Genomic DNA, 27,772 nt, shown 5'->3' on the forward strand with positions numbered 1-27,772 from the left:
CGGCAGCCAACCACCACGCAGCCACTCTCTCTCCCTTCTCTTCCGGCAGTAAGAAGGGACAGAGAGCCAGGCTTGGGGTTCAAGATAGGACTGGGATGGGGAAAAATCCCCCTTTATGATCATGAGCAAAAGGCAGACTCGTTAGGGGAAGAAAAAAAGAACATACTTTTATTACAGACACTAACAACAACACATAACAGAGTAGGACAGTGAGAAGCATTGCCACATCTTGAGAACACCTTCCCCCCACCCCTCCCTTCTTCCCGGGCTCAGCTCTGCTCCCGATATCTCTACCTCCTCCCCAAGTGGCACAGGGGCAGGGAATGGGGGGTGCAGTCAGCACTGCCACTTCCTTCATCTTCAGTGAGGGGAGAGTTTATGGAACTTCTTCCTCCTGCTCCATCGTGGTCCCCCTCTCACAGGAGACAGTCCTCCACAAACTTTCTCTGACTTGAATTCCTCCCATGGGCCGCAGCGTTCCCCACACTGCTCCGTCATGGGTCACTAACTTCCTCCGACTGGATTCCCTCCCATGGCTGCAGCCCTTCCCGAGCTGCTCCGGTGTGGGACACCCCCGCATGCTGCAATCCTCCCAGCACTGAATTACAGCAGGGGGGCTGCCTTTTCCCACGAGACCCCGGCCTTCTTTGGGCACAGCACCTTGATTATTGCAGGCAGAAGCCACAGGCCATAAATCAACGTCTGCTCCACCGTAGATCTCCATGGGTGGCAGGGGGGGCCGCCCTGCCGTCTCCCCACAGGATACAGAGGGGTCTCTGCTCCGGCACACCTCCCCCCTCCTTTCTTCCTCCGTTCCTCCACTGACCTTGGTGTTCATGCAGCTGCAGCAACTCCTCCTCACAAGTCCGCCTGCCCGTCACCACGTCCCTTCTTAAATACGTTATCGCAGAGGCGCAGCCGATTGGCTCAATTTCCCAAACAGAAGTGGAGCTGACGTGGAGCTGGGGAAGCTTCGAGAAGCTTCTCACAGGGGGCCGCCCCGATAGCCCCCTCCCCTGCCACCAAAAAACTCCACCACTCACTCAACCCAGGACATCTTGCTTGATTAAAACAGAGCTCCTCTAGCAAATCCAGCAGAGGCCCATTAGATGTAGCAGGGTCTGGAGCATCACTCCTATGAGGACAAGCTGAGAGAGCCAGGACTGTTTAGCCCAGTGAAGAGAAGGCTCAGGGACACGTCTCCTGTTTGCGTACGAATATCTCGATGGAGGACGTAAAGAAGGTGCAGCCAGGCTCTTTTCAGTGGTGCATAATGAGAGGTCAAGAAACAGTGGGCACAAACTGAAACACAGGAGGTTGCTGCTGAACATCGGGAAACACTTTTTTACTGTGAGCGTGACCAAGCACAGACTGAAGAGGTTTCCCAGAGAGGTTGTGATGTCTCCAGTCTTGGAGATGTCCAGATGCTGTCTGGACGTGGTCCTGGGCCAGCTGCTGTAAGTGATCAGCTCTGACAGGAAATCTGCAGAACTAATATCAGGGTCTTCAGAGATATCAGATGCCAATTCATGAGACAGGGTAAATGCCGGTCACCATCTAATTTAAGCCTTCACCCATTTTACACTGCCTTGTGTCCCTTGGGGCTTGTTCAGTTAAGCCACACATGGGAAGGTGTCCACTCTGCAACTTCAGCAACAGCAACTTGATGACCGTGCAGTAATAGAAGAAAACAGCGCTACCATTTTAATTCAGAAGATGTCTCCTCCAAGAGGGCTCAGTGAAGCTCTACAGCTTTTCTCAGATGGTTGCAGAAGCATTTTCTACTAAAGACATATTTAGAAGATGCAGTATCTTCCTTACAGAAAAGTTACTGGACATTTTCTCTTCATTTTCTATATACTAAAATGCCTAGAGCATTAAAAATAATTTTAAGAAGCTTTAAATGTAGCTAAAGCAGTGCTTAAAGTGTCACTATATATAAGCCATGTTGTCTGCATGAAGGTACAATCCAACCAGAAGTTTCTGGTAACAAGATTCTGATTCACACAGAAATGCTTGAAGTTGTGGCCTGTCACCTAAAATTAGATGTTGTTAGTCATTTAACTTGATTTTGTATTTTTCAGACCAACTTCTTCATAGCAGCAAGGATTAAGATCTAGATGGTTAGGCACATGTTTGTCCATGCTTATACTAAAACTTCTAGTGAAGCACTTCATTAGATAGCAGATTTTTTTCAGTGGCCATATTAGCCTTTTTTAATCTAGCCAGATGCTGATAAGGGGCCTAGCATATCACACAGCATAAAAAACATATGTTTTTTTTATAGATGGAAATAGATCATCCACTATTTCAGCTTAGTGCAGTAGTATGATACATGCATTAAAATGCTGAGTTCAGCTGGATGTTTCTTCAACATCAAAACTCTTCAGTGAAAAATTAATATTTTTCCATTTCTGAAGATCCATTTGTGTCCCAGTTTCAGTGTTCTCTACTACAAAGCTTTTGATTTTGATCACTGGTAGATTATCAAATGTCTTGTACTTCACTATGATTCCCCAGTCATGTTGGCAATTAGGATTTTGGCAATGCATCTTGCTTTTTTTCTCAAAACAATCAAACTGGACTGGTTTCTGGTGAGGCTTTGTTATATAACGTTCCTTGAATGCGTCTCCTAGGACAGTGTGATGAGATTTCTGAAACAACACATGACAGAAGTGCTTAATAGTAGAAACATCATTCCTCATTTTTTTTCCTGACATTCCCCTTCCCCTCACAAATACCATTTCCCAGGTAAGGTGCTTCCTGTCATTCAGGAGGCTCACCTTCCAGCCCCCTTGACCTACTGCTCATTTTTTCCACATTCATTAGATACTAGGAAGACCCAGGCTTGGGATTATCAAAACCAAAATTACTGTATGTCACCAGTCACCATCTTATACATATTTGAACTTCCTTAGCTTCTCTAAAATCCATGCCAGCAGTATTTGAGACATGTGCATAAAGCTAACAGAGTCATCTGGACAACAGACAATCTGTGAGACTCCTGCTTCCCACTCAACTGTATGAATCCAGATTTCCATGACAGCTGATGCAGTTACTTTGGAGTGGTAGAAAAAGTAACCCTAACAAGGTACATGAGTTACAGTTGTTGTTTATAACATATAATCAAAGATTTAAAAAATTAACAACTAAATTTGAAAGCATATGTACAATCTGGAGTGTGAAGATGCTAGTTCTTCCTGGAAAGACAACCTCCATTAAATATATAGGCTGAAATATGACAGAACTCAGTTTGTAGGGATTATTTAAAATATTGTGAGGGGCTATTTGCAGAGTACTAAGCAAAACTCTTTTTGAAAATTTTTCTGAACTCTTGAATCTATTTGCACAAGTATACGTGATAATCCAGCAGCACAAAATGCGAGTAACAGTCAGAGGTGTGTGTTAGAGATCCCTTGTTACTTGTCAAAGAAATGTAACTAGGTTTTCACAGGGCTGAGCTATTCCCAACCCCTTGCCTGTGGACCTTCTTTACACAGAGGAATAGTGAACTCCACCTACATTCCAAAAAGAGCTGGTAAAAAAAAAAAGTCTTGATTAAAAAGGGAAGTGCCTGAAGGCAAGCACTCTGTAATGCTCAGCTGTGGCCTGAAGCCCCTTATCACATCACAACTGCACTTGACTGGAGTAGCACAAATAGAAGCAGCTGCAAAAGAACAAATCTCAGAACTAGAAACGCTGAAACAGCCCAGAAAAGGCTCTCTCATGATGATCACCTCCCATACATAGAGTATTGTCTTCTTGGGCTTACAGAGAAGTTCAAGTTCAGAAAAAGCAGAATAAAAATGTCCCCATGAGATACACAGAATCAATGTGAACTACCTAAAAAATGGAAAACAAAGTAATATTTAAGAATTAAAGTGCTCCTCTTGAAAACCATGGTTTGCCTTCCCTTTCAAAACTGAAAACTGGCCCATAAGCCAGTAAGCCAAACAGTGAACTGATCTCAGTACTTTTGTACAGATAATTTTCAGTCAACAGAAATGGTTGGAGAAATCTCTCAACTGCAGGAAGACTTCCGATCTTATGCTAATTGCGAATATAAATATCCAGCAGTTACACTAGGAGGTTATGTCATTGAAGATCAGATGGTTTTCCACAAAATTCATCAATTTCTAACAGAAAGGGATTCAGGAAAATTCAAGTGATTCCTGTCATACAACATATTTGCACACCTTGGACATTATCAACTACCATCATAATACAGAGACATACCTTTATAACTCTGATGTCACCTGTACTACAGGCATACACTTTGCATTTTCCACACAGAAGGTTTTTTTCTCCTTCCACTACTGTACATCTTGTTTCTTTCTTCCTGTAATCTCGTAGTACCTTTTCCTTCATTTGCAGGTCGTGTATCTTTAATAAATAAATAAAAATCAAGATCATTATGAAATTAAGAGAAGCCCCCATGTCTGTATAAACATGACTCAGGATATGTAATATCTAGGAACCTAGATATTTATCTACTTAAAAACAAACAAACAAACATGCCTTGTTCTAGTAACTCATACCAAATAAAGAACATGGTATATTTGTCAGGTTAAGAATGTAAAGCTAGGATAAAACTACCTGATGGACAGAATTTATGACATCTGTTCCTTCCTCCCCTCTGCTCCCCCTATGGCCACTTTGGTCATAATGCTATTAAGTCCTTGTGAAGACTAAGTTATGTGAGACTCCCTACAGCAGAAGTAGCACTGCTGCTCTGGGAAGCTCACAGTCCAGAAAGAAGGCTCCAGAGGCCACAGAAATTGCAGCTAGAGAGAGGCAACAGCCGCAGCCTGGAACTGGCAACCTGCAGCTCATACAGAAAGAGAATCCTTTGAGAAGAAGCAGGAACGGCCAAACCAAGCTCTAGAAGTGGGAGAAGAAATTTCACAAAGGCAAGAGGGCCTTGGACATCCCCTGTTGCACAGCTCAGTGTCGGAAAGCTTGCCTGGAAATATGGGGTGATATGCAAATCCACAGGGATATGGCAGAACTGTGTACAAAGCCTTTTTATTTGTAGTGGCTGCCACTTTTTCCAGTATTCTCTGGGCAATTTCTAACAAAGGTCTAGGAAGATAGAATCATTGAATCATTTAGGTTGGAAAAGGTTCTTAAGATCATCAAGTCCAACTGCAAACCTCACATGCCAAGTCCCACTAAACCATGTCCCTAAGCACCACATCTACATGTCTTTTAAATACTTTCAGGGATGGTGACTCAACCACTTCCCTGGACAGCCTTTTCCAGGGCTTGATAACCCTTTCAATGAAGACATTTTTTTCCTAATATCTAGTCTAAACCTCCCCTGGTGCAACTTGATGCCATTTCCTCTCGTTCTATCTCTTGTTAATTGGGAGAAGAGACCGACACCCACCTTGCCACAACCTCCTTTCAGGCAGTTGTAGAGAGGGATAAGGTCTCCTCTCAGCCTCCTTTTCTCCAGACTAAACAATCCCAGTTCCCTCAGCCACTCCTCATAAAACTTGTTCTCTAGACCCTTCACCAGCTTTTTTGCTCTTCTTTGGATGTGCTCCAGCATCTCGGTGTCTTTCTTGCAGTGAGAGGCCCAAAACTGAACAGAGTATTTGAGGTGCGGCCTCACCAGCGCCAAGTACATAGGGACAATCACTTCCCTAGTCTTGATGGCCACAGCATTTCTGACACAAGCCAGGATGCTATTGGCCGTCTTGGCCGCTTGGGCACACTGCTGGCTCATATTCAGCTGGCTGTTGACCAAGACCCCCAGGTCCTTTTCCACCAGGCAGCTTTTCAGCCACTCCTCCCCAAGCCTGTAGCATTGCATGGGGTTGTTGTGACACAAGTGCAGGACCCAGCACTGAGGCTTGTTGAATCTCATACAGTTGGCCTTGGCCCATTGATCCATCCTGTCCAGAATCCCCTGTAGAGCCTTCCTACCATCAAGTGGATCAACACTCCTGCCCAACTTGGTGTTGTCTCCAAACTTACTGAGGGTGCACTCAATCCCCTCACCCAGGCCACTGATACAGATGCTAACAGAAATGGCCCCAGTACTGAGCCCTGGGGAACACCACTTGTGACCAGCTGCCAACTGGATTTAGCTCCATTCACCACCACTCTGAGCCCAGCCATCAAGACAGTTTTTTACCCAGCCAAGAGTACACCCATCCAGGCCGCGAGCAGCCAGTTTCTCCAGCAGAATGCTGTGGGAAACAGTGTCAATGGCTTTAACTGAAGTCCAGGTAGACAACATCCACAGCCTTTCCCTCATCCACTAAGCAGGTGACCTTGCCGTAGAAGGAGATCAGGTTAGTCAAGCAGGACCTGCCTTTCATAAAACTGTGCTGACTGGGCCTGATCACCTGCTTGTCCTGTACATGCTGTGTGATGGCACTCAGGATGATCTGCTCCATAACCTTCCCTGCCACTGATTTCAGACTGACAGGTCTGTAGTTCCCTGGATCCTCCTTCTGGCCCTTCTTGTAGATGGGTGTCACATTTTCTAACCTCCAGTCAACCAGGACCTCCCCAGTTAGCCAGGACTGCTGATAAATGATGGAAAGTGGCTTTGTGAGCACTTCTACCAGCTGCCTTAGTACCCTTGGGTGGATCCCATCCGGCCCCATAGACTTGTATATGTCTCAGTGGTGTAGCAGGTCAGTAACCATTTCCCCTTGTACTATTGTCACTTCATTCTGCTCCTCATCCCTGTCTTCCAGCTCACGGGGCTGAGTACTCAGAGAACCACTGGTCTTACTATTAAAGACTGAGGCAAAGACGGCATTAAGTACCTCAGCCTTTTCCTCATCCTCTGTCACTATGTTTGCCCCTGCATCCAGTAAGGATTGGATCCAATGGAGATTGTCTTTAGCCCTCCTTTTCTGACTAATGTATTTATTGAAACATTTTTAATTGTCTTTTATGGCAGTAGCCAGATTAAGTTCTAGTTGGGCTTTGGCCCTTCTAATTTTCTCCCTCCATAACCTCATGACATTCTTGTGGTCCTCCTGAGTTGCCTGTCCTGTCTTCCAAAGGTCATAAACTTTCTTTTTTTTCCTGAGTTTCATCCAAAGTTCTCTGTTCTGCCAGGGTGATGTTCTTCCCTATCAGCTCATCTTTCAGCACATGGGGACAGCCTGCACCTGTGCCTGTAAGATTTCCTTCTTGAAGAATGTCCAGCCTTCCTGGACTTTCTTAGCACTTCAGGACTGCCTCCCAAAGGACTGTCAACCAGGCCCCTAAACAAGCCAGTCTGCCCTCTGGAAGTCCAAAGTGGCAGTTCTGCTGACCCCACTCCTTACTTCTACAAGAATCGAAAATTCTATCATTTCATAATCACTGCATCCAAAATGGCCTCCAACCATCACATCACCCACAAGTCCTTCTTTGCCCACAAACAGCAGGTCCAGTGAAGCACCTTCCCTAGTTGTCACCAACTGTATCAGGAAGTTATTTGCCACACACTTCAGGAACTTCCTAGACTGTTTCCTCTCTGCTATATTGAATTTCCAGCAGGTATCTGGTAAGTTCAAGTCCCCTACAAGAACAAGGACTAGGAATTGTGAGATTTCTCCCAGCTGCTTGTAGAATATTTCATCTGCCTCTTCATCCTGGCTGGGTGGTCTGTAACAGACTTCCACCATGGTATCTGCCTTGTTGTCTTCACCCTGATTCTTACCCAAAAACAGTTGACCCTTTCATCCCATCGTCAAGCTCTAGACAATCAAAACACTACCTAACATACAGGGCTACCCCCACCACCTCTCAGTCCTTGCCTATCCCCTCTGAAGAGTTTATAGGATCCATTGCAGCAATCCTGTTTTGTGAGTCATCCCACCATGTTTCCGTGATTACAACTTTATCACAGTTTTCCAGCTGCACAATGGCTTCTGACTCTTTCTGTTTGTTGCCTATACTGTGTGCATTGGTGTAGATGCACCTCAGCTGGGCTATTGATCCTGCCACATCTTTGGGGGGAGAAGCCCTAATTCCTATGTGACTGTTCTCAGGCACTCCTGTGGTTTCTAAACATCAATAATACTCGTGTCTTTGCTGTCATGTGGATTTCCATCCTCTACCTCCACTGCAATGGCAAACCGAAGGACCTTGCTAGCACACTGTCCCTCAAACACTGGTGTGCTGCCCCCGAGCTTATCTCGAGTGAGCCTGGTTCTATCTCTTTGCCCCTTCAAATTTTTTAGTTTGAAGGTCTTTCAATAAGCCTTGCTAACTCCTGCACAAAGATCCTCTTCCCCCTTTAAGACAGGTGTACCCCTTCTGTCTCCAGTAGGCCTGGTGTCATGTAGACCGACCTATAAGCAAAAAATGCAAAATTTTGCTGGTGACACCAGTCACAGAGCCAGGTGTTGATCTGCTGGGTCTTCCTGTTTCTTCCCTCATCATTGTCTGCAACTGGAAGGGTAGAGGAGAACACTACTTGTGCTCCTGATCCCTTAACCAGTCATCCTGAAGTCTTTCTTGATTGCCCTGGAACTTCTTGTTGCTACTTCATCACTGCCTACATGAAAAATCAATAATGAATAATAATCCAGGGACCATACCGGGGCAGGAAGTTTTCTCTTCACATCTTTAACCCAGGCCACAGGGAGGCAGCAGACTAAGAAGTGGGTCTGGTTGGCATATCAGGCTTCTCTTCCCCTTAGGAGAGGGTCTCCTATGACAACGACCCTTCTTTTTTTCTTTATGGAAGTGGTTTTGACACAGAGCATAGGCTGACTTAGCCTTAGCAACACCTGCAAGCTAGATGAACCATTGTCCTCATCATTGTTTGGTTCCACTTGCAGAGCCTCATACCTATTATGTGAGAGCACCTGGGAAAGTGGGGTGGTCACAGAGGAGACGCGCCTGCTGCACCAGGCAGGAACTTGCCTGACCAAAAGTCCATCATTGGTTTAGCTCGAGACACCTCTTGCATGTCACCTCAGCACCAGTTCTTGACACTTTTTTCTAGCCTCATCATGTTTTCTGATATGGTAAGTGTGCGGCACACAGCAGGGTTAATGTAAAGCACTGAATGTGTGCTGAGGTGTTCTGCTAGGCTCGTTTATCTGCCAGGTGTCATTGCTTGAAGCAAAAATGAATGATACTGTAGGCAGTACAAAAGAAGTCACCAGCAGAAGAGCATGTACAAACCCAAATGTCATTCTGTTAATGTCCCAGGCAATAGTTTCTTGAAACATCCCAGAAACAACTGTTCTGAAATCAACAAGAGCTTGGCATGAAAGCTTTAGAAAAGCACTTGTACTGCCCAGCAGCAAAGATTCATGTTTGAAAGCACTTTATATGAATGGACATATTACCACCACCTGCATAGTTTCCCATCCTCCTGTCCACTATCCCAAGCAGATACAGCAATATTTTTCTTCCAGTGGACAGAATAGTTTATATTTTATTTCTAAGCTAAGAAGTTTATATAAATTCTATGTCAACTTCTATGTTTGTTACAGTTACAGTAGAGATGACATTCTGCAAGTGAGGACACACTATCCCTTCTCTGCTGATCTAGCCTTGGCCTGTAAACACTTTTCTCAGGTTATCACTTGGTTTTAGATAAAGCCCTAGTAGATGAAGGCTGATGTAAATTATGCCTGTAGATTTGAGTATGAAAATTCTACAGAAGTACAAACCTTTCTTACAAATGTTGTTTCATCCCAATTCTGTAGCTCTTCAATAGCTTCATTCATCATTTCTTCTTTATAACGGTTGTGTTTCTCATTCTCAACCACTTCTGTTTTGCTTGTCACAAGGATGCACTTGCTGCCTTTTGCCCTTCCACGACCTGTACAGCAACACATTTATCCTCTTTAGTCACTCTTAACAAGATGTGCAAAAGCAGCTGCTATGCCATAAAAGAGCATTAAAGACCTTCTGTGTGCCTGCTTTTGTTTCTCATGTTCAGATTCAGATAATGCTGCTTCTACAGAAGATTTTGTCAGCTCTTTCTTCTTCAATCACAACCTAGAACAAGATGCCCCTTCTAGGTATCCTCATGGATATCCCCCAGCCAGTGCTCTATTCCCTACTTCTGTGGCTTGCCTCAGTTAAGCTCAGGCATGCTTGACACTTCAGTTATTGTACATCATTTTGCTGTCTTCTCATGGAAAAAAAGCTAGAGAAGAAAAGTTCATCTTTGTCTTACTCGCTAGTTTTCTGTCCTGCTAATTGGTGTCTATTAAAAAAAAAAAAATTATCACAAAAAAAAGCCCTGAGAAACTGGAAATACAGTGCTAGCAAGAAGAGACAAAAAGAGCAAGTGTCATCTCTTCCACCTGTCTATGCCTACTGCCTGCCTGCTTTTTGTTGCTGTGACACAGGCAAATGAAGAACTACAGGGATCTCACATCAGTTTGGAAGTATTTCAGTATGAAAAAGTGTTCACATTTGCTTTTGAACTCCCATTCCCTGAAAATCATGATTTTATGTGGTTTAAAACTGATGAAATCTATTTTCTTTGCATTTTTAATGGATTTTTAAGAACAAACACTATCCTTTCACCTATAAATGTGAATTCTGAGCCAATTATTTCATTATAATACAAAAATAATAAAGTCACCAGACACAAACACTGAAAGCAGAGGACTAAGTACAATGGAGATCACTTCCTCTCAAATTATGAAGTTAACTACTTGGGTGATACGATAACATTTTGCAGATGCACCCTTTAAAGACACAGGCAGTTTTATGACACTTAGGAATGTTAAACAGAAACCAGTATTTGGTGTGGTTGTTCTTCATTCCCCGCTGCTGGCCATACTTTAAAATCACCAGGATGCAAGACGAAAGTCTTTAAGACTTGTTTAGACAAGACAGAAACAGGGTTTTCCTCTTTTTTTTTTTTTTGTTTGTTTGTTTCTTTCTTTCTTTCTTTTGAATGTTAGAGGTCTGCACATAAGATGATCTTGGGTACCTGTGTGTAGCTGGGTTGCTAATAAGCCACTGGGCAGGTGAAGGTCTTTGAAGCCAAAGCAATACATGAAACTCCATTGCAGCAGTCCTTTGTAAATTGTTCCAGTCAGAGCAATTTGTACTATTTCTGACTACAGCTCTTCTAGCCATACTTCTGCTTACATATAATTACCCACTTGAATGATCAGTCCTCAATAGTTCAATAGCCTCATGCAACATGGCTACTTTGCATGGCAAAAGAAAAGTCACACAACATTAAGGACTCGGTTCTGTGAACAAATTTGTCATGTCCGGTCCCATCATTCATCTGACTTCATTCAGGAGCACAGAGCAACAACAGCAAGACATGTATATATTACTACAGAATTTCCAAAGTGACATTCAGTAGCAGTTTATGTCCATTTCTAGGCCAAAACAGGTTTCTAAAGTAATAGTTCTGAAATTCCATACCTCTGACTTGGATCATTTTGCTGATATTACCAAAGTATTCATAGAGCACAACAAGGTTGCACTCAGAAATATCAATGCCTTCGTCAGCAACTGATGTAGCAATTAGCAGTCTGCTGTCTTTGTTGGTTTTGAATGCATCCAGTACACCCTTCTGCATTGGGAAGGTCATACCTACAGTACCAAGAAACTGTGTCAGGAAAATACACTGAGGAATTCATTGAGCAACATACCTGCATTTGCTCTTACTTAAGTGATTAGAAATTAGAATGTCCTCTTGATCTGGGAAAGTACTTTAAGTTTGCATATCCAGCTGGCTGCACACTGTACCCACTGAGCAGGAATTCCTGCTGATGTGCCACAGGAATTGTCATCCTGGGAAACACCATTTCAGGCACAACATCTTTATTAGAGAGACCCATACAGCTTAGTTATTTTAAGCCCAAGCTAACTCTTAACTTAAGCCATGTGTTATTTATTTTGGCTAGAGCTTCCATTCTACCTTAAACTGTGTTCGTGCCAACAAACACAAAGTAAGAGAGGGATCTGTAAAAGGACTAGATGTAATCACAAGAAGCCATGATAGCGAAAAGTTTCGAAACTAATTTTGAACTAACAAAAGAACCCTGCATCAAAGGGTCACTGACAGTGTAACTGCTGCTTTAACCAAAGATTCTGGACAGAAAAAGCAGGCATCCCCTTGAGATTGATTAAAGGTATTCTAGGTATGGAAGAAAGCATAGTGCAAACTTGCATTACCTTCCTCTGTTTAAGAGAACAGAAGTTGAACACAGGAAGAGTAGAACAATATTAGCAGTGTAGCTACCATAGGTCTAGCAACTGGGATTGCTCAGTGCAAACCTGCGTACCTGTTTTTTGATCTCTTCTTCCATGACCCATCAACACATCTGTCTTTATGTGGCTAAGCAGAGGGTTTCCTTCCACCCACTTCTTCAAAGCCTAGAAAGTAAATCAGGGAGTTAGATCCTTGGCCAGATGGAATGTTAGTTTGGGGTAGATAGGTAGATCCTGCCCATGCTTGCCTTGACAATTAACATTTCCAAGAACCAAAAGCAAGAAAGAAGGTGGAACTTGTGTGTCAGGAGGGAACGTCTATTAATAGGTGAGAAAGCAAGGATCACAGCCATGTTGCCAGAACAAACCATGCCACAGCTGATTTGCAGTTTTCCCACCCCTGCAACTCCAAGGCTGGCTAGAGAACAAGCAGCCTTTCACTGCTAAAAAGTATGCCTTTTTCTCTTACAAACCAACAGATCACTGAATACTTCACCTCTAGGATCCAAAGGGAATGAGTGGCTATTTACAAACCCCATTTTCTCACTGCACAGTGAAGGCAGCACATTCGAACTGCTTTTACATAAGAAAAAAATTCAGCCAAGCTACAGTAGGTTTTACATGTAAAATGGAAAGTTGGCAGCAGGTGCTTGGTATTGTTAGTTTGGACTTTAGCCTGCCTTTAATTTTTTTTCTGGTTTGCGATTCATCCAGCATGTCTACACCCAAGGATAAAATGGGGGTTGGGACTCTCAGCTGATAAATCTGTTTGCAGTAGCCAGAGACTATGATACCTTCAAGTAAATGTTTAAGAGCTACAGAAGCTAATAATTAGCAGCACACTTCCCTCAAGCATGAACTTTTTATGGGAACAGGGTATCGGAAGTGAGATCTTTTTAGATCATCCAGCCTAGATCCTTGATCCTAGTCACATATCTAATAGACCAGTGCATCAGAAGGGTCCAGAGGACATCTACTCCACAAAGTCTTTACTTTTCTCTTGATCAAGAACACAAAGACCTCCTTTGGGCCCATAGGAATCCTGTGGGAAACCTATAAAAACCTCCTGATGTGCAGTCAGTATTAGAGCAGAGCTGCTGGTTTATAACACTGCCACATTAAAGCTAAAAACCTTGTAACACACCTTGTTAAAACTGACTTCAAACCTAAAGTACAAATCTAATGACTTAATGATCAACTATGACATGTAGCAAGAAGAAGTGATAAAGAACAACATCCCTGTACTGTAGTTTTTAGAAAAATGAAATAAAAGCCCCCCATCCTGTCTCAGAGCATCAGTGCTTAGGAAGATACAGAAAGATGAGTATTTTCTTAGGAAGATCAAATACATGCATATTTTTCTATTTCCAGATCAAAATGGGAAGGGTAATAGATACTTTTTCACTTCCCATTTTAGGAGCTTTAAAAAGAAATGTCTTACAGCTACTAATGCTCTTGTCTTAGCAAAGAGAAGAGTGTGAGTCTGTGGGTTATAGCGGTATGCTTCATCCAGTATGGAAGCAAGCTCTTCCAGCTTGGGATTCTCGTTTGATTCATCTTTTGAAAGGGCAGTCAGTTCTGGTTCATTCTCTGGAAGAAAAGAGTAGTTTCTTGAATAATTTATCTTCTTTAATGCAGAAAACAGATTTCTCACCCAAACCTACTTGCAAATGCCACCCACATTCTCTCTAGCAACAATTTTTATTTTCTATGCCATTTTTTTCAGATGCAAGCAAAGAAAGCTATTGGTTAAATGCAACAAAATCTCAAGAAAAAAAATTTCTGAATCTCTCACATTTTGTAGCAAACTGACAGGAGAACATCTGTGACATACTGTTGTTCATCAAAAGACAGCAACAAAACAGTTCTTGCAAAGAGCAGTGCTATTTCTTCTTTGGAAACAACTGACACTAGAGGGCAGGCAGTCCAGTGATTTAAAATTGCAGTCAACACTGCAACACACCAGATCACGGGCTGGTTTACAGCACACTGCTACTAAATCAGAAGTTAGAGAAAGGGCAACCTCTACCTTTTAATCAGAAGGATAACAGAGCCACCTGCTTCTTCTGAGAAGTTTGGGATCCATCCAGGAGCACTGGGCAGGAAGAGGCTACACAATGCACTGAGCGGTGTATGTTGCCTTATCTAATGCTGCCAGCATCTGTGATTGTAGACCATTCCTCTAACTTGTGGGCACACCCTTACGGACACTGCTGCCTTATCTCCAAATCAGGCATGTAAGAACCTACAATAGCATCTAGCCACAATTATTACTACTTCCTTAGCTCTTGCACTAGAAGCTTGCAGTCCCAGAAAGTAAGTTTCCCCCCTGCCTACCCTAAGACTACATTTGCACCCACACAGACGCTAGATCCTCTGAAAAGTGCAAAATTTCTGGAAAAACAAATGCACTTACTCTGAAGAAAATTTGGATCATCCTACCATAAGCCCTCTTCTCCCCTGCAACTGTCACAGGTACTGTGTGAAATACCTTGAAATTTGGCTGTCAGTTGCTTCTCTAACTCTGTATATGGTCCATTTTTAACATTTGTGAAAAATTCAGTTAGGTAGGCTAAAGCATCTTCAATGCGGGCATCTTCGCTGATGATGAGAGCATCGTTGAATTTCTGCTCAGAAAGAGAGACATACACATTTAATCCTCATTTTCCATGGAACAGGGGATGAATGCAAATTTTATTTAGGTGGATTAAGTATTACAAACTTGTGTTGCTCTTCCATTTGCATGACATCACAAGCCTTACAAATTCTCCTCTACACTATACTATTCTGAGTATCTTAAGGCACAAGTCTTACACACCATGCTTTAGCCTGTGTCAAATAGAATTATTAGGTTCAAAATCTGCTCCTAGGTGAACATACCTTTATCAGAAGGAATGGGATGGCTCCACCTCTGTATGAAAGGAAAGAGGATATTCACTTACCCGCAGGTGTTCCGTGCAAATGAAAAGGTCTCTACAAATGCTGCTCTCCTTCTCCTTATCTGCCAGTTGCAACAGTTTGCATTTCTTCTGAGTGGCAACTATCCACTGTTCATATTTCTGTGTTCCAAAATCATTCTTGTTGATTTGGGAGATAGTATCTAGTAAAGAAGGAGAAAACAAACATTTGTTCATCTTGATGAACAAATAACCAGAAGAGTTACCTAGAAAATAAGCCATTTTCCATGAATGTTAGGTCTAAAAAGCCTACAGAGAAGAACACTGTATAATAAATCACAGAATCACTGAGGCTGGAAGGCACCTGTGGGGGTCCTTAGTCCAACCCTCTGCTCAAAACAGGGTCACCTAGGGCTGGTTGCTCAGGATCATGTCCAAATGGATTTTGAGTATGTGCAAGGATGGAGACTCCACAACTTCTCTAGGCAACTTGTTCCAGTGTTTGACCACCCTTACAACAAAGAAGTTCTTCCTCTCATTTAAGTATTTCTGTTTGTGCCCACTGCCTCTTGTCCTGCCTCTGGGAACCATCTGAGAAGAGGCTGGCACTGTCTTTTTCACTCCCTGTGTTTCAATGTATACCTAGATGTTAGGCTAAAATTAACCCACTACAATCCAACTGGGGATCTGTGTACATACACACATCTGCAGAGTCTTTAGCAATAAAATTAGAGCTCACTTATCCTATAAGAAGCCTACAGTATTCAAGAAACTGCATGTGCATTGCTCCTTGCATTACGAGCTACTCAATAGTTAAGTATTCATTTGCTAAATGGTCTGTGGTACATAAAAGTGTATAATCCAAGGGCCTGACCTTGAGGCAGAACTAGTTAGTACCTGTTCGTCACATACATACTCTGAGTGCTTCACAAACTTCAGTAATCAGAGGGTCCACACAAAGGAAGCCAATGGCATTCATGCAAGAGAAACTGTGATGCAGAAATAAGCTTCAGAAGTGTCTGCTTAATTTAGCATGCAGTTTGACAGTCCCACTGTATTTGTTATTTTGGGGGGGGGTTTCTTGGTTTTTAGGTTGTTTATTTTTTTGGGGGGGTGGGGTGAGGTGGTTTGGGTGGTGTTTTTTTCTTTTGGTGTTTTTTTTTTTAAATTCTGCCTTCCTGCCCCACAATATAGTTCACTCCAGTATCTGGAATGTGGGGGGGGGAGGGGCTGGGGGTCAGAAATCAATAAAGTAAAGAACTGAGGTAAAGATGCTTAAGGCATCCTAGTCAGTTTGCAAAAGCCAGTCCAAGCACAAAGTCCCTTAATTCAGAGCAGGATAGACCAAGGCTGATACTGAGCATAGACATCCATATGTTTCTGCTTTGTACCCCCTGTAGCTCTCAAATTCATCGATAACAATCATTTACTAGACACCAGTTAGGAACTCTGCAAAAGCAGGAAAGATCAATTTCTTTCTCAAGGGCTGCAGAATTAGGTTTTATGACCATGAAATCTCTTCTCTTCTCACAGCTATGCATCTCCCTCTCTGCAAACCTTCACTGCAGCTTCTGAGGCTGGAACCCTACAGACAAATGTTTCCTTTCTCAGGCAACCATATACTCTCTCTGGATGTGTTTATGTTCCACAGATCCTCCTCTGTAAAACTACCTTAAATGCTTTTAATAGGAAATAATGGAGACCTGGTAAACAGTGGAAATAGAGGTACCCAGAGGTATAAAGGGGACAAAATGCTCACCAGAAAAGGTGGTCAGGGCAACTCAGAGATGGCAGAGAAAATTTGAGAAGTGTCAGAGAAGCAAGAGTGAAAGTAAACCACATTTGGAGTAACACCATAACCGAGATGCTTCTTGCTTTCCTTAACAGAGACAGATTTAGGTATGAAGCATTTGGAGAAATGTTTAAATAAGAAGATACAGGTATCTCTCATCAATGAAATCCAGCTCACCACATTTTGATAGCAAGTGCTTTGGTACTTTTGTTTCAGATTCTTTAAACATTCAAAATGATTTGACAGTGTCAAAAGCATACCATCATTAGCTGCATGAAATGCAGGTTGAAATCCAAGCAAAAATATTTATGATTATCCAACTAATCACATGGAACAGGAAAACAGTTGACTCTTCTACTTGAAATCTCTTATTTAGGAAATATTGGTTAAAGGCAAGTAAAAAGGAAGGAAGAGAAAGGAAGTAGAAAGAGTGACTGTTCTAGCAGCTGTGAGGATTTACACTGATGTAATCAAAGACTGAATCCCAGTTACAGGCATATTACAGTATCTTACCCACTGAGTAAATCTTCCTCATCAATGCCTCTGTCTCAGACATCAGACCCGAGATAATGTCTGCGAAGTGATTCTGAACTCGCATGTTAACCCATCTGACAACTAAAGACAAGAAATAGAAGTCAGGGGCCTGAGTAAGTAAAACATTTCCCAGGGCAGCACAGAACAAATTCTTGTCTAGAAGAATGCTACACAGGGTGCTCTATGCAATCATGATGATGTTTATTGTTAATGAGCATTATAATTGCACAGAAAGAAACAGCCCCCAGTCTTCACTGGCAGAACTGAATAAAAAACAGAGATCTCAGCAAAGAGAAAACTTGCCCAAATGGGCACTGCCTTACTGCAGGGCAACAATGACATGCATGCTTCTCCTTTCAAGCTAGCAGGAAGCAAAGCTCCAGCTTAGTTTTAAGCTTTTAACTTCACCTGACCAAAGGGGAATTGGATAGCTGCCTTAATTATGGTGCTTTACATCTCCCGGGAAAATAAAAAGAAAGCATGCTTACACGTTTCTGGCTTGTTTGTGAATCTCTGCAGCTCCTCTTTGTTCTCTCTGACAGTGGATATGGTCTGTATGTCAAGGTAGGAGCAGAGGGTACAGATGTGCTCTACCGTTTCCTCAACAGTCTTGGCATTACCAACTCCAACAGAAGCGGTTAAACCTACAATCTGAGCACACACATGAATAGCAGTGGTTGCTCCTCTGTCACAAACGAAAAAACCCAGGAGATGCTGTTACCAATTTCCAAGTCATCATCGTCTTAAAAACAAGGAAACAAAACAGGCAGCTGAAGTATACACGAGTGCAAGGACTAAATCATGAGAGCCAAACCATGTCCCCACTTGTGCTCTCCCCAAGGCACTCAACCTTAGAGTATTCAAACCGAAAATATACTATCCACCTACTTAAATCCATAACCAGCTGTATTTGTCAGTGCTTATCATACACAGAATCAGCAAATCACCCTCAGAACTGTCCTCTACATTCATTCAGAGGAGTTGTTGTATCAGCTGGACCAAAACCTCCAGCCAGCAGAGGTGGTGGCCCCATTTTATTGTTGCAGAAGACAGCGACAGAGAGCTGACAAAGAGATTACTACATTCTGGGACACTTGCTTTCTTGCCAGCCCAGCAGTCCTCTTTGCCCTTAAGTACTCTGGTCTATGTCATGCTTGGTCAGTCCTTCTTGGCAGCTGCAGGGAAGATGGAACATGGGAAAACAGCCTGGAGGTGTCCAAGAAGAGGGAAAAAGTATTCCATATGCTACTGTCTCAATTTGCAGCCATTGTTAAATGGGAGTTTGAACTGAACTAACACAAAAGGCAAGACTTCGGGCTTTGCTGACTTCACTGCAAAATACTTTAATGTTTCCACCACTGGCAGGCTGGGTCTTACCTGAGGCAGTTGGTTTGCAGAGGAGCCAAATTTTTGTTGCAGGTATTTGGTCATTAACACATTGTAAGGGTGGTTGCCTGTAGTGTTGTGGCACTCATCAAATATCATCAGAGTGAAGATAGAGAGGGAGCTAACGATCCCTTCCTCGATGCTGTTCAGAAGAATCTGGGGCGTTAGCACAATGATGTCACTGTCCTGTATAACCTTTTCTACAGAGACATTTGCAACTGTTTCACCACTAATTCCTTGAACAGAGTACCTAGGAAGAAGAGGCAAAAATTCGGGTATGACAAAGGATGTCTTGCAGGGTAAAAAATGCTAGAAGAATGGACTTGTCAGCAAGTCTGAAGGGTAGTGACTAAGTTCAAAACGTCAAATTGTTGAGGCAACAATCTGACCTGCAGAAGCTGAGAAAAAAACTGCTGAGGGCAAACAACTGGATTTTCAACTCCCATTAACTAAAATATATTAGATTTGAGGGGTGATGAATTTGTACATTTAAGCTGCATCTGTCAGTTCACGTATAAGCTGTATTTGGAGATCCTGCCCTTCATCCCTTTTCTATATACATAAGCAGCATGGGACTGTTTTCTGTCCAGCACGCTCACTTCCCCGTAACTGTAAGGATTCATATGTTCAGTAATCAGTTCCTTCAAAATCAGAAGCTAAAGTTTGTCTATACTTTGGCCATTTCCATAGATGATGCACAACCACTGCTTAAACTCTCCAAAAGCAGACTTCACTCTCCAAACGAAGACTACAATGGTAACTTGCCATTTTTGACACTAGGCATCATCCTTCTGTTAATGCCAAACACTCCTGTCACCTGTAAACCCATTACATTTTGCCCTAACCACAGCTGACCTAGATGGCAGGTTTTATTCTGTGGAGGAAACCATCAGGTAGAATTATACTTACCCACTTCTTTCAAAATGCTGTTTGAATACAGTTTTCTGTTGTTCGTACACTGGCACTTTGGTTGCAAGAAAGACAACTTTTGCCTTTCGTCCCAAGAACGTGTTTTGGAAATGATGTTCACAAATCAGAAGTGCCACAAAAGTTTTTCCAGTTCCTTTAAAGGAAGAACATGAAAGGTAAAGCACTAGTATGAAGGGGTGTATTTGTAAGCAGGAGCCTGTCTTATCTGGATGCCCTGTAACAACAGGGAGCTGACAAGGGGGCTGTTACACTTCCAGACTCTCTAGGGACAGATCTGAACATATGCTTGCTGCTTACTCAGGTGAATAATCATCCCTTTCTCTCTCGCAGTTTCAGCCTGTAAAGACCATGTAGCAGTCTCTGGGAAGGAAAATTCATTTGCAGTTTTATTCGAGTTCTTTGAAATCACTGAATCTATTTCTGCTCTTAGCATGTGCTCCCACATCAAATCAGACTATGGTACAGGCACCAGGCACTTTCAGCTTCCATACTTCCACATGCAGTCTTGCTCCTCTCACATTTATTTTCCTTCAGCATTCAGGCTCACTGTGCAGGCCACCCAGAGCTCTGCTGTGTCCCTGCCTCTGCTACCCCACCTGCCTCTTCAGGGCCCAGGGGAGAATCAGGCTAGCAACATGAAAAACACAGGTAGAGAGAAAGAGCTGATTGATCTCTCTTTTGCTGCTGGACTTCAAACTTAATTCATTCCTGAGCTACTGCCAAAGTTCCCTGTGCTATTTAGGTGTTGTAGGCATTGCAGTACAGAAGACAGGGGCAACTCATCCTATTTTTCCTTCAACTTGCAAGCCAAATTTCTTAAAGATCTGCTAAGATCAGTGAGTGATTTTAACTCAAAAATCCACAGCAGGGAGTGAGAAAGCAGAGGTTAGAGCATGGAAATCTGAATGCAAGCACTGAAGTGCTAAGTGACATATCTGTCTTGCTCAGTCTCTGTGCTGCCCTTGGCCATTAATTTTAGGTTAGATCTGGATCTACTCCTTCAAGGAAGACTGCTTTTAAATAAGCAGCTGAAAAGTTTGATGCAACCTTTACCCTTCCCTATCCTTCAGAGACCTCTCCACCAAGATAATTTTTCTAAGAAACATGTGTTCTTACCTGTTGGGGCACATATCAATGTGTTTTTCCCATTGATAGCAGGCTGCGCAAGCTCAGTCTGGTAGCTCCGAGCCTCCTTTGGTTCATCAACAGGTGAAAACTGACAGGTCCCCTCTAGGAGAGAACCATGCTTTTGTGAAGAGTGTTGCAACAGAAATGCAAAAATTATATTATGCCCCATACAGTTGCTATCTAAAATGATAGAGGTAGAGTCCTTGCAGGGCATTCTTGGACAGACAAACCATTTAACAGGACATACACACCAGACAAAAATTTTGCGTAGGTTTGGTGGCATACTTTTGTTACCACTCCACTGTGCTTCCTAAAATTAATTCGTTTCAAGGTCTTGGCTGACAACTCTCACCTCAACCGGTCTTTTTTCAACTCAGAAGGAAAACACTTGTTTTCCCCCAAATAAATGCACAGCATTCCTTTCAGCCTTCTGCTCTACAGACTTCTGAGGTTAATACTCTCTTAACATTGTGGCCTTGTCAGAGGGTTTGCACTTATAGAACAGGAACTAGAAATCACTGGTGGAGAAAAATCTGCCATATGAGACATGACAGCCACTGCACAGATCATCTGCAGCCACATTCAGCTCTCTAAACTGGCTAATAGCAGTGAAATAGTTGTATTAGAGTGAATTAGTGATATCAGAGAAGAGATGCATCAACAACAGTCTGGTGTTTGGAGACCATTTTGATCACGGTCTCACAGAACAACTTTGCGCTAGGAATGTGGTAAATGAGGGGCAAACCCTAACATGTGCAACGCCCAGCATGTGAACCTTTAAACACAAAAACAGAAGACTACTAAATCAAGTCAGAGATTTGTACTAGTTCCTCAGTACCCTCCTGTGTGGCACTCTGTGTCTGCATACCTCAGGAGTCTAAGGAAATGGAGAATTCCAGCCACAAACTGCTTTAAGTTTCTAAGTCTTACCTGAAGCTGAGCACAGATTTTCACTGAGATTATTATCACATTCTGCTTCTTCAGAGAATGTAATTGTGGTTTCAAAGCTGTTCTCAGAAGCATCTGTCATTTCACCATCAAAAACTTTGCCATTATCTGTAAAATCACAGAAAAAGGCATGTTACTGATTCTTTTGTTTTTAAAATGTTGTATTTGCTGGGATGACAAGGTGAAGGGGTTGGTTGCTAGCATGGAAAGCCTACATAAAATGATGCTGCATCCAGGCTCGCTTTCAAGTAAGATGGATGGCACTGAGAGTCTTGGGTTTAGAAGACCCACATACTCAGTGCATATTTATTTAGCCCTTAAATATCAAGGGAGGTAATAGATTGGGAGGAAAGTTATATTCTCTGTGTTTATTGACAAGATTACAGATTTAACACAGGCATTAACCACAAGCATGAAAAATATTTAGGAGTTCAGAGAGGTTTTGTATACCAAAGACATTGTTCTCCTTTTTCCTCTACCTTTTGGAAGGACCTAAAAATTGTAAGACTATTTCCATCCTTTATCTCAAATGATAATCAGGAGAGGTTCCAAACATGCTTGCTAAATTTTTCTTTGGCCCTATAATTATTACCTTCTCAAAGAACTGACCCTGGGCTTTGAACAAAGATTCTCATTGCAAATAGAACATATGATCACAAAGTGCTGCTTTTGGAGAGGGAGAAAGAGCACATTTGAAACCCTAATACTCCAAAAAGCTCCAAAAAGCATACAATATCTGCAATTAACTTCTAGTAGCAACTCTTCCTCACTGCCAGCATTACAGTGCTTCCAATATGCACAACATTTCTTCAGTAGGTTGCCTTTGGCTTTAAGTTGGATGTGAATAGAAGCTGCCCCAAAAGACAGTGATATCTTTAACTTACAAAATACAACAGTTAACCAAATAATATGTATAGCCATCAGCTACATAAAATAATATATATACATATATAAGTATTATTATTATATATTATTTATATATATTTATAAATTTATTAACTACATATATAGTTATATATATATAAAATAATTAAATGTCCAGATAAGAAATTACACACAATTGACTTCAACAATAAAAATAATTTAATATAAGGAATATTGTTTAAGAAGCCACATAAAAGTAGCTTGTCCCAGTTGCTAATTAAAAACAATTCAAGCAATCACTTATGGTTTGGAAGAAAGCAAATGTAGCTATAAAGAAATACAGTCTCGTTTATCTAAACTCATTTGTCTTTCTTCATTATTTTGTAGTGAAATACTGTACACTCCTCTAAATTCTCCAAAGCTGCAGGGTACTCATATAGGTATTTTTCAAGTGGGGAGAGGTAAATTCAATGATACAAGCAAAATCTTATTAGGGGAAATTCTGCATTTTCACAAAATATGAACATAGTCACTTGATTATTGATTTCTCAAAGAAAATGTATGATCTGCTCTGTGAATCGTAAAAGTGTATCACTTTCTAGAATATCAAATTACAAATCATATTCTATCAGAAAACATTGCTTCTATCACAACTCAAGCAACCAAAAAGATGGCAAAAGGTGAATTATAGTAGAAGGAAGGGAAGATGATAAACGTTTTGTTAGTTCTGTATCTTCAGAGTCATGTACACTGTCTAATTCTATTTACCAAAAAAAGGCATTGTTCATAACCATATGGGAGGAAAAATAATAAAAAAATAATTTCTGACTGTTTGTAGGGTAGCACCTCCATTTCATTTTATATAAAATACATTTTAAATAAAATTTTGAAAAAGGGTTTTATTTTTAAACAACAATGAGCAACAGTCTGATCGTATCCTTTTAAATTAGTATTATTCTCCTGAAAAAAGCCTTACAAGAATAGAAAAAGAGCATCATAAAAACAATTTGCAGTTTACCTTCTCTCATATCCCACAGTTCACTTGCATTGTAATATCCTGCATTATCTAGTGCCAGCTGAAGGCTTTTTGGCCAGTTTTCCTTATCCGATCGACAGAGACATTCAATGAGTTTAGTTATTCCAGCTGCTTTGCTTCTGTATTCACTAATCTGCACACACAACAAAGAGAAGTTGCTGTAGCTTCTGAGTGATCAAAACCACAGTTCTTTGATTGATATTTTGATTTTTTTTGTTTGGTGTTCAGTTGAAAATTGCATTTCCTTCTCACAGAATAAAAGGTTTCCAATAAAATTCAGTCATTTACCTACTACTGCTGCAATTCTGCCAGCCTAGGTGTACATTAGACTTAGCTGGACTACATCAACCGGTAGGCTATTTGCTTAAATATTCACAAGGTTGGAAACATCGCAGAGCTATACTGTGAATTTCATCTGCCCATATCTGCTATAAACCTCTGAGGCCAAACTGATCAAAAACCATCCCAGGATAGGAAAATGCAAAGTACAAAATTTATGGCAGGCTGGATGTTTGGTCAGATGCCATAGCTTTCCGAATGTTATGTATCTCCATAAATACCGCTTTTAAAATAAAGTAGCTGCAAACAATCCTTCTCAGGAACCACAGGGAGCGAGAACACCTAACAGACTCCTTCACACAGCATCAATAACTTATTATTAACCAGTTGAAAAAGATGAGTGATTGGTAATATCATTTGTTATCAGTCATCGATAAAAACACCAAGCTAGAACTGGGTAACAGTACAGCAGCTTCATGTCCAAAGGCAATGAAAATGTTGACTTCCGTGACACGGCATTTAGCTAATGACTTCAGAGCAGTAGTTTCATTTCACCCTACGACCATACATTTGGGTGCTGAGGAAACCTGGAGAGACACACAAAGTTTCTAGAGGTTGCCACAGTTAAGGTAATAAACTATGTCAAATCCCATGACAAGCAGGAATCAGTTTAGGCAATATCTAAATGCCACTTTGCCTACTTCCATCGGTATTTTTAGGAGCGCTAATGCAGTATGAATGCTTTAGAAAGGGGTCTATTCCAAAGGCATGGCAAAGCACCCATTTCACTGTAATGTGGCACCTTCCAGAGCCCCTGAGGTCGCTTCATGGGAGCCTGGACTCCGCGGACATACAGCCAAGCACCGTCAATGCCAAAGCTGCCCCATCCTGCTTCCCTGCCTGCAACCCTTTCGCACACCACCTTGTCCACCACGCTGGAGAGGTGAAGAACGAGACGCGCGGGCGTCCCAGACACGCTGCTTTGGGAAGATGCAGCCACGCAGCACAGCTTCCTCTAAGCAGAAGAAAGTCAAGTCCCTGCCCAGGGGACAGTGGCTGGCCATCCTCCTCACTCAGCAGCCTGATGGATGGGCACCAGTTCAGCCCACAAGTGAGGCAGGCAGCACTTCTCCGCAGCAAAACTAGGCAAATACCAGGGTTTTTACCATTAACCATACCTGCAGGATCTCATCACACTCCCTTTCTATCAGGCATGTGTTTATGTAAGGCATGAGTGCTACCGGATCAACTTCTAGCATTGTTGCTTCTATCCGCTTCAAGAGCTGCCTGTGCAACTCCAGTTTTTCCAGTTTGCTGAAGTCCCAGGTTTCAATTGCTTCGGCCAATCCAGTGTAACCTTTCAGAAAAAGAGACAAATTGTTACTATGAATTCAATCTCTAGATAGAATAGGTAGGAACAAGCTGAAAAAACACATTGGAGAAATTAAAATTTTTTTGGCCTTTTAACTGACAAAAATCTAGGTGAACCACAAACAATTTTTATAGATTAAGTGACTGTTTTCCTTTACAGGACTTGTATGTATAACACAAAAAACCCTATGCTAAAAGAGCAGTAACACTTACAAAAAGGAAAAACTGCTACACAGTGCCACAGCTGACATCACCCAAGCAACTATAACCACCTCCTTCCTTTGACCCATACAATCCTTAGATCCTTTCAATCCATTATACTCTTCCACAAGATTTCCCCGAGCACAGGACACTAGTCAGAATCGCAAATAACTTTGGTCGCCTTTTATTTACCAGCCCTATCTTTCAGTCCTGTCCTTGGCTCCACCCTCCCTCAAAAATCCTTATCATAGTGGATTCAAGTCAGTCCCTGACTGAAAGCAACACAGACACCTGCAGCATAGGCAGTCAGCAAACAGCTGAAAATATTGTCCTGGAACAGACAGTGGCAGAGAATCATATTTAGAGGACTTGTGTGATTTGCTGTGAAGGCTCCAGAGGTGGAAGAAATTAGGTCAGGGTCCCAGAGGAACTATGGGCAAACAGAAGGAATTAGCCTAGCTTTTTTTTTGCTTTTGGAGAAGCAGGAGAGTGGTGTGGATTCTTACCACCACAATGTCTTTAATTTAATTATCAGCTATCTCTGCATCTCCCAAATACAAGCGTAATGCTGAATTCTAGTCTCAGGCCCAACTAGAAGGTACTTGGGATAGGACTTGGAGTCAGCAGGTTAACTTGTCCAGTTTTCTGCTGAAGATATACCAAAATGAATGCTATGCGCATGTTCAAATAAGATATTTTTGCAAATCAGAAATTAAGATTATCACAGGCTTGTAAAAAAGTTGCTCTGGACCTAGTATTTGCTTTAAGGGAAGAGTGGGCTACAGCCAAGTGATAAGGAATTTTGTAATAGTTGCTCACTGACGTACTGTAACTGCACATAGTTAATACTGAGTAAATTAAAACAAAACTGGCTTATGGCATAAGATTTTGGGGTTCGAGATGTTTAATAAATCACCAAAAATCTATGATAGAACTTACATGTATAGAGGAAAGCTGGCAAATCCTGGTAATTTCACACCCACTCAATCTCTTCTGTCACATTTTGGAAAGGAAATTGCATTAGGACCTCACACATCAAGCAGTCATAGCTAGTGAGGAATAACTGTCTCACTTATACACTATGAATGTTTACTTACTTTTTGAAACATAAGACTTTTAAGATCTGTAAATAATTTTTAAAAATCAGTTCCTAATTTAAGACTCTGTCCTTGAATAAAGCTATTCCACTCTGTCAGTTAACTCCCACAGACATCCTCAAGCCCATTTAGCTTTCTCTTTCAGAAGACTTCGATTCCTTTAACTGTATTTGGTGAGAACAACTGTCTTATTTCTTGTCTAAACACCTTGAGACAGCCAAGTCTCCTGTCAACGAGGCCTTATTCTGCATCCCTTCACCTTTCACTGACTTTCTCCATAACTGAAATCATTCCAGCTGCTTCTCAGATGGGTGTTTCCCCATGCCTTCAAAGTTTTATTTCCAACTTCCGTCAGCCTCCTTCTTCCCAGTACACCTCATCTGATGTGACAAGACCCGATGGCAGAAGCCCAAGGGTAATGGAGCAACCCTCCATGTCCCATGCCCACGGGGCTGGTCTCCCCGGCTGAACGCGGGTGGCGGACGAAGCTCTGGCGGGGAAAGGGAGAAGCAGAGGAAAACACAGTTGCATGAACCAACCTACTGCAACCAGGGCGTCCAGGAAGGCCCGGAGCCAGCCCTCCACCTCCAGCTGCAGGATGGCATCCAGAAACAGCGCGGCGGCCGCCGTCACCCCCTTCTCCTCCTCCTTTCGGACTCTCTCCTTCACCTCTAGCAAAAACCCGAAAAGGCAAAGAGTGAGGGATGGGGTTCAGCCGTGGCGGCAGGGAGCGGGCAGGCTGGGGGCGCAGGGCGGGAAGCAGGCCGCGGCCGGCCCTCACCGTCGGACAGCCAGTCCGTCATGTTGCCCAGGATGTAGATGGGGTTCAGGCTCTTCTCGATGTACCGCCTGCAGCACTGCAGGCTCCTCTTCTCCTCCGCCGTCATGGCGAGGTCGGCTTCGCTGCGCCGGCGGCAGCGCTCCCGGTCCCGGTCGCGGTCGGGGTCCCGGTCGCGGTCGGGGTCCCTGTCGCGGTCGGGGTCCCTGTCGCGGTCGGGGTCCCTGTCGCGGCTGCCTGCGGGGCGGCGGCGGCGCGGAGCGCGGCCCCGGCCCTGTGACCGGGAGCGCCCGCGGGGAGCGAGAGGAACTCCTCCCGGGCAGGCAGCGAGCGGGGAAAAGAAAGTTCAGGATCGCGAGAAAATGGAAA

General features: G+C 42.6%; 1 protein-coding gene across 1 annotated transcript; it reads right to left on the reverse strand.

Annotated features, from left to right (window-relative positions):
• Positions 1–985: 985 nt before the first annotated feature.
• DDX58 (DExD/H-box helicase 58) lies at positions 986–27,772 on the reverse strand. Its single transcript, XM_033000985.2, has 18 exons — positions 27,407–27,772; positions 27,165–27,296; positions 25,135–25,313; positions 23,660–23,810; positions 21,760–21,885; positions 20,818–20,931; positions 19,681–19,834; positions 18,763–19,021; positions 17,874–18,036; positions 17,365–17,466; positions 15,105–15,262; positions 14,654–14,789; positions 13,604–13,752; positions 12,237–12,327; positions 11,371–11,541; positions 9,642–9,793; positions 4,237–4,383; positions 986–2,654 (listed from the first exon to the last, which is right to left on the reverse strand). The coding sequence occupies exons 1-18, from the start codon at positions 27,510–27,512 to the stop codon at positions 2,355–2,357; spliced, it is 2,790 nt and encodes a 929-aa protein (XP_032856876.2). The 5' UTR covers positions 27,513–27,772; the 3' UTR covers positions 986–2,354.

Source organism: Tyto alba, unplaced genomic scaffold (genome assembly GCF_018691265.1).
Source record: "Tyto alba isolate M040663 unplaced genomic scaffold, T.alba_DEE_v4.0 Super-Scaffold_13, whole genome shotgun sequence".
Classification (NCBI taxonomy): domain Eukaryota; kingdom Metazoa; phylum Chordata; class Aves; order Strigiformes; family Tytonidae; genus Tyto; species Tyto alba.

Excerpts from the sequence above, each read along its gene's own strand:
- DDX58 (XM_033000985.2), bottom strand. The coding sequence starts at position 27,512 with ATGACGGCGGAGGAGAAGAGGAGCCTGCAGTGCTGCAGGCGGTACATC. Across the intron at positions 25,314-27,164 it reads GGACGCCCTGGTTGCAGTAG|GTTACACTGGATTGGCCGAA; the intron begins GTTGGTTCATGC and ends TTTTTCTGAAAG. Across the intron at positions 9,794-11,370 it reads CAAAATGATCCAAGTCAGAG|GTCGTGGAAGGGCAAAAGGC; the intron begins GTATGGAATTTC and ends GTTGCTGTACAG.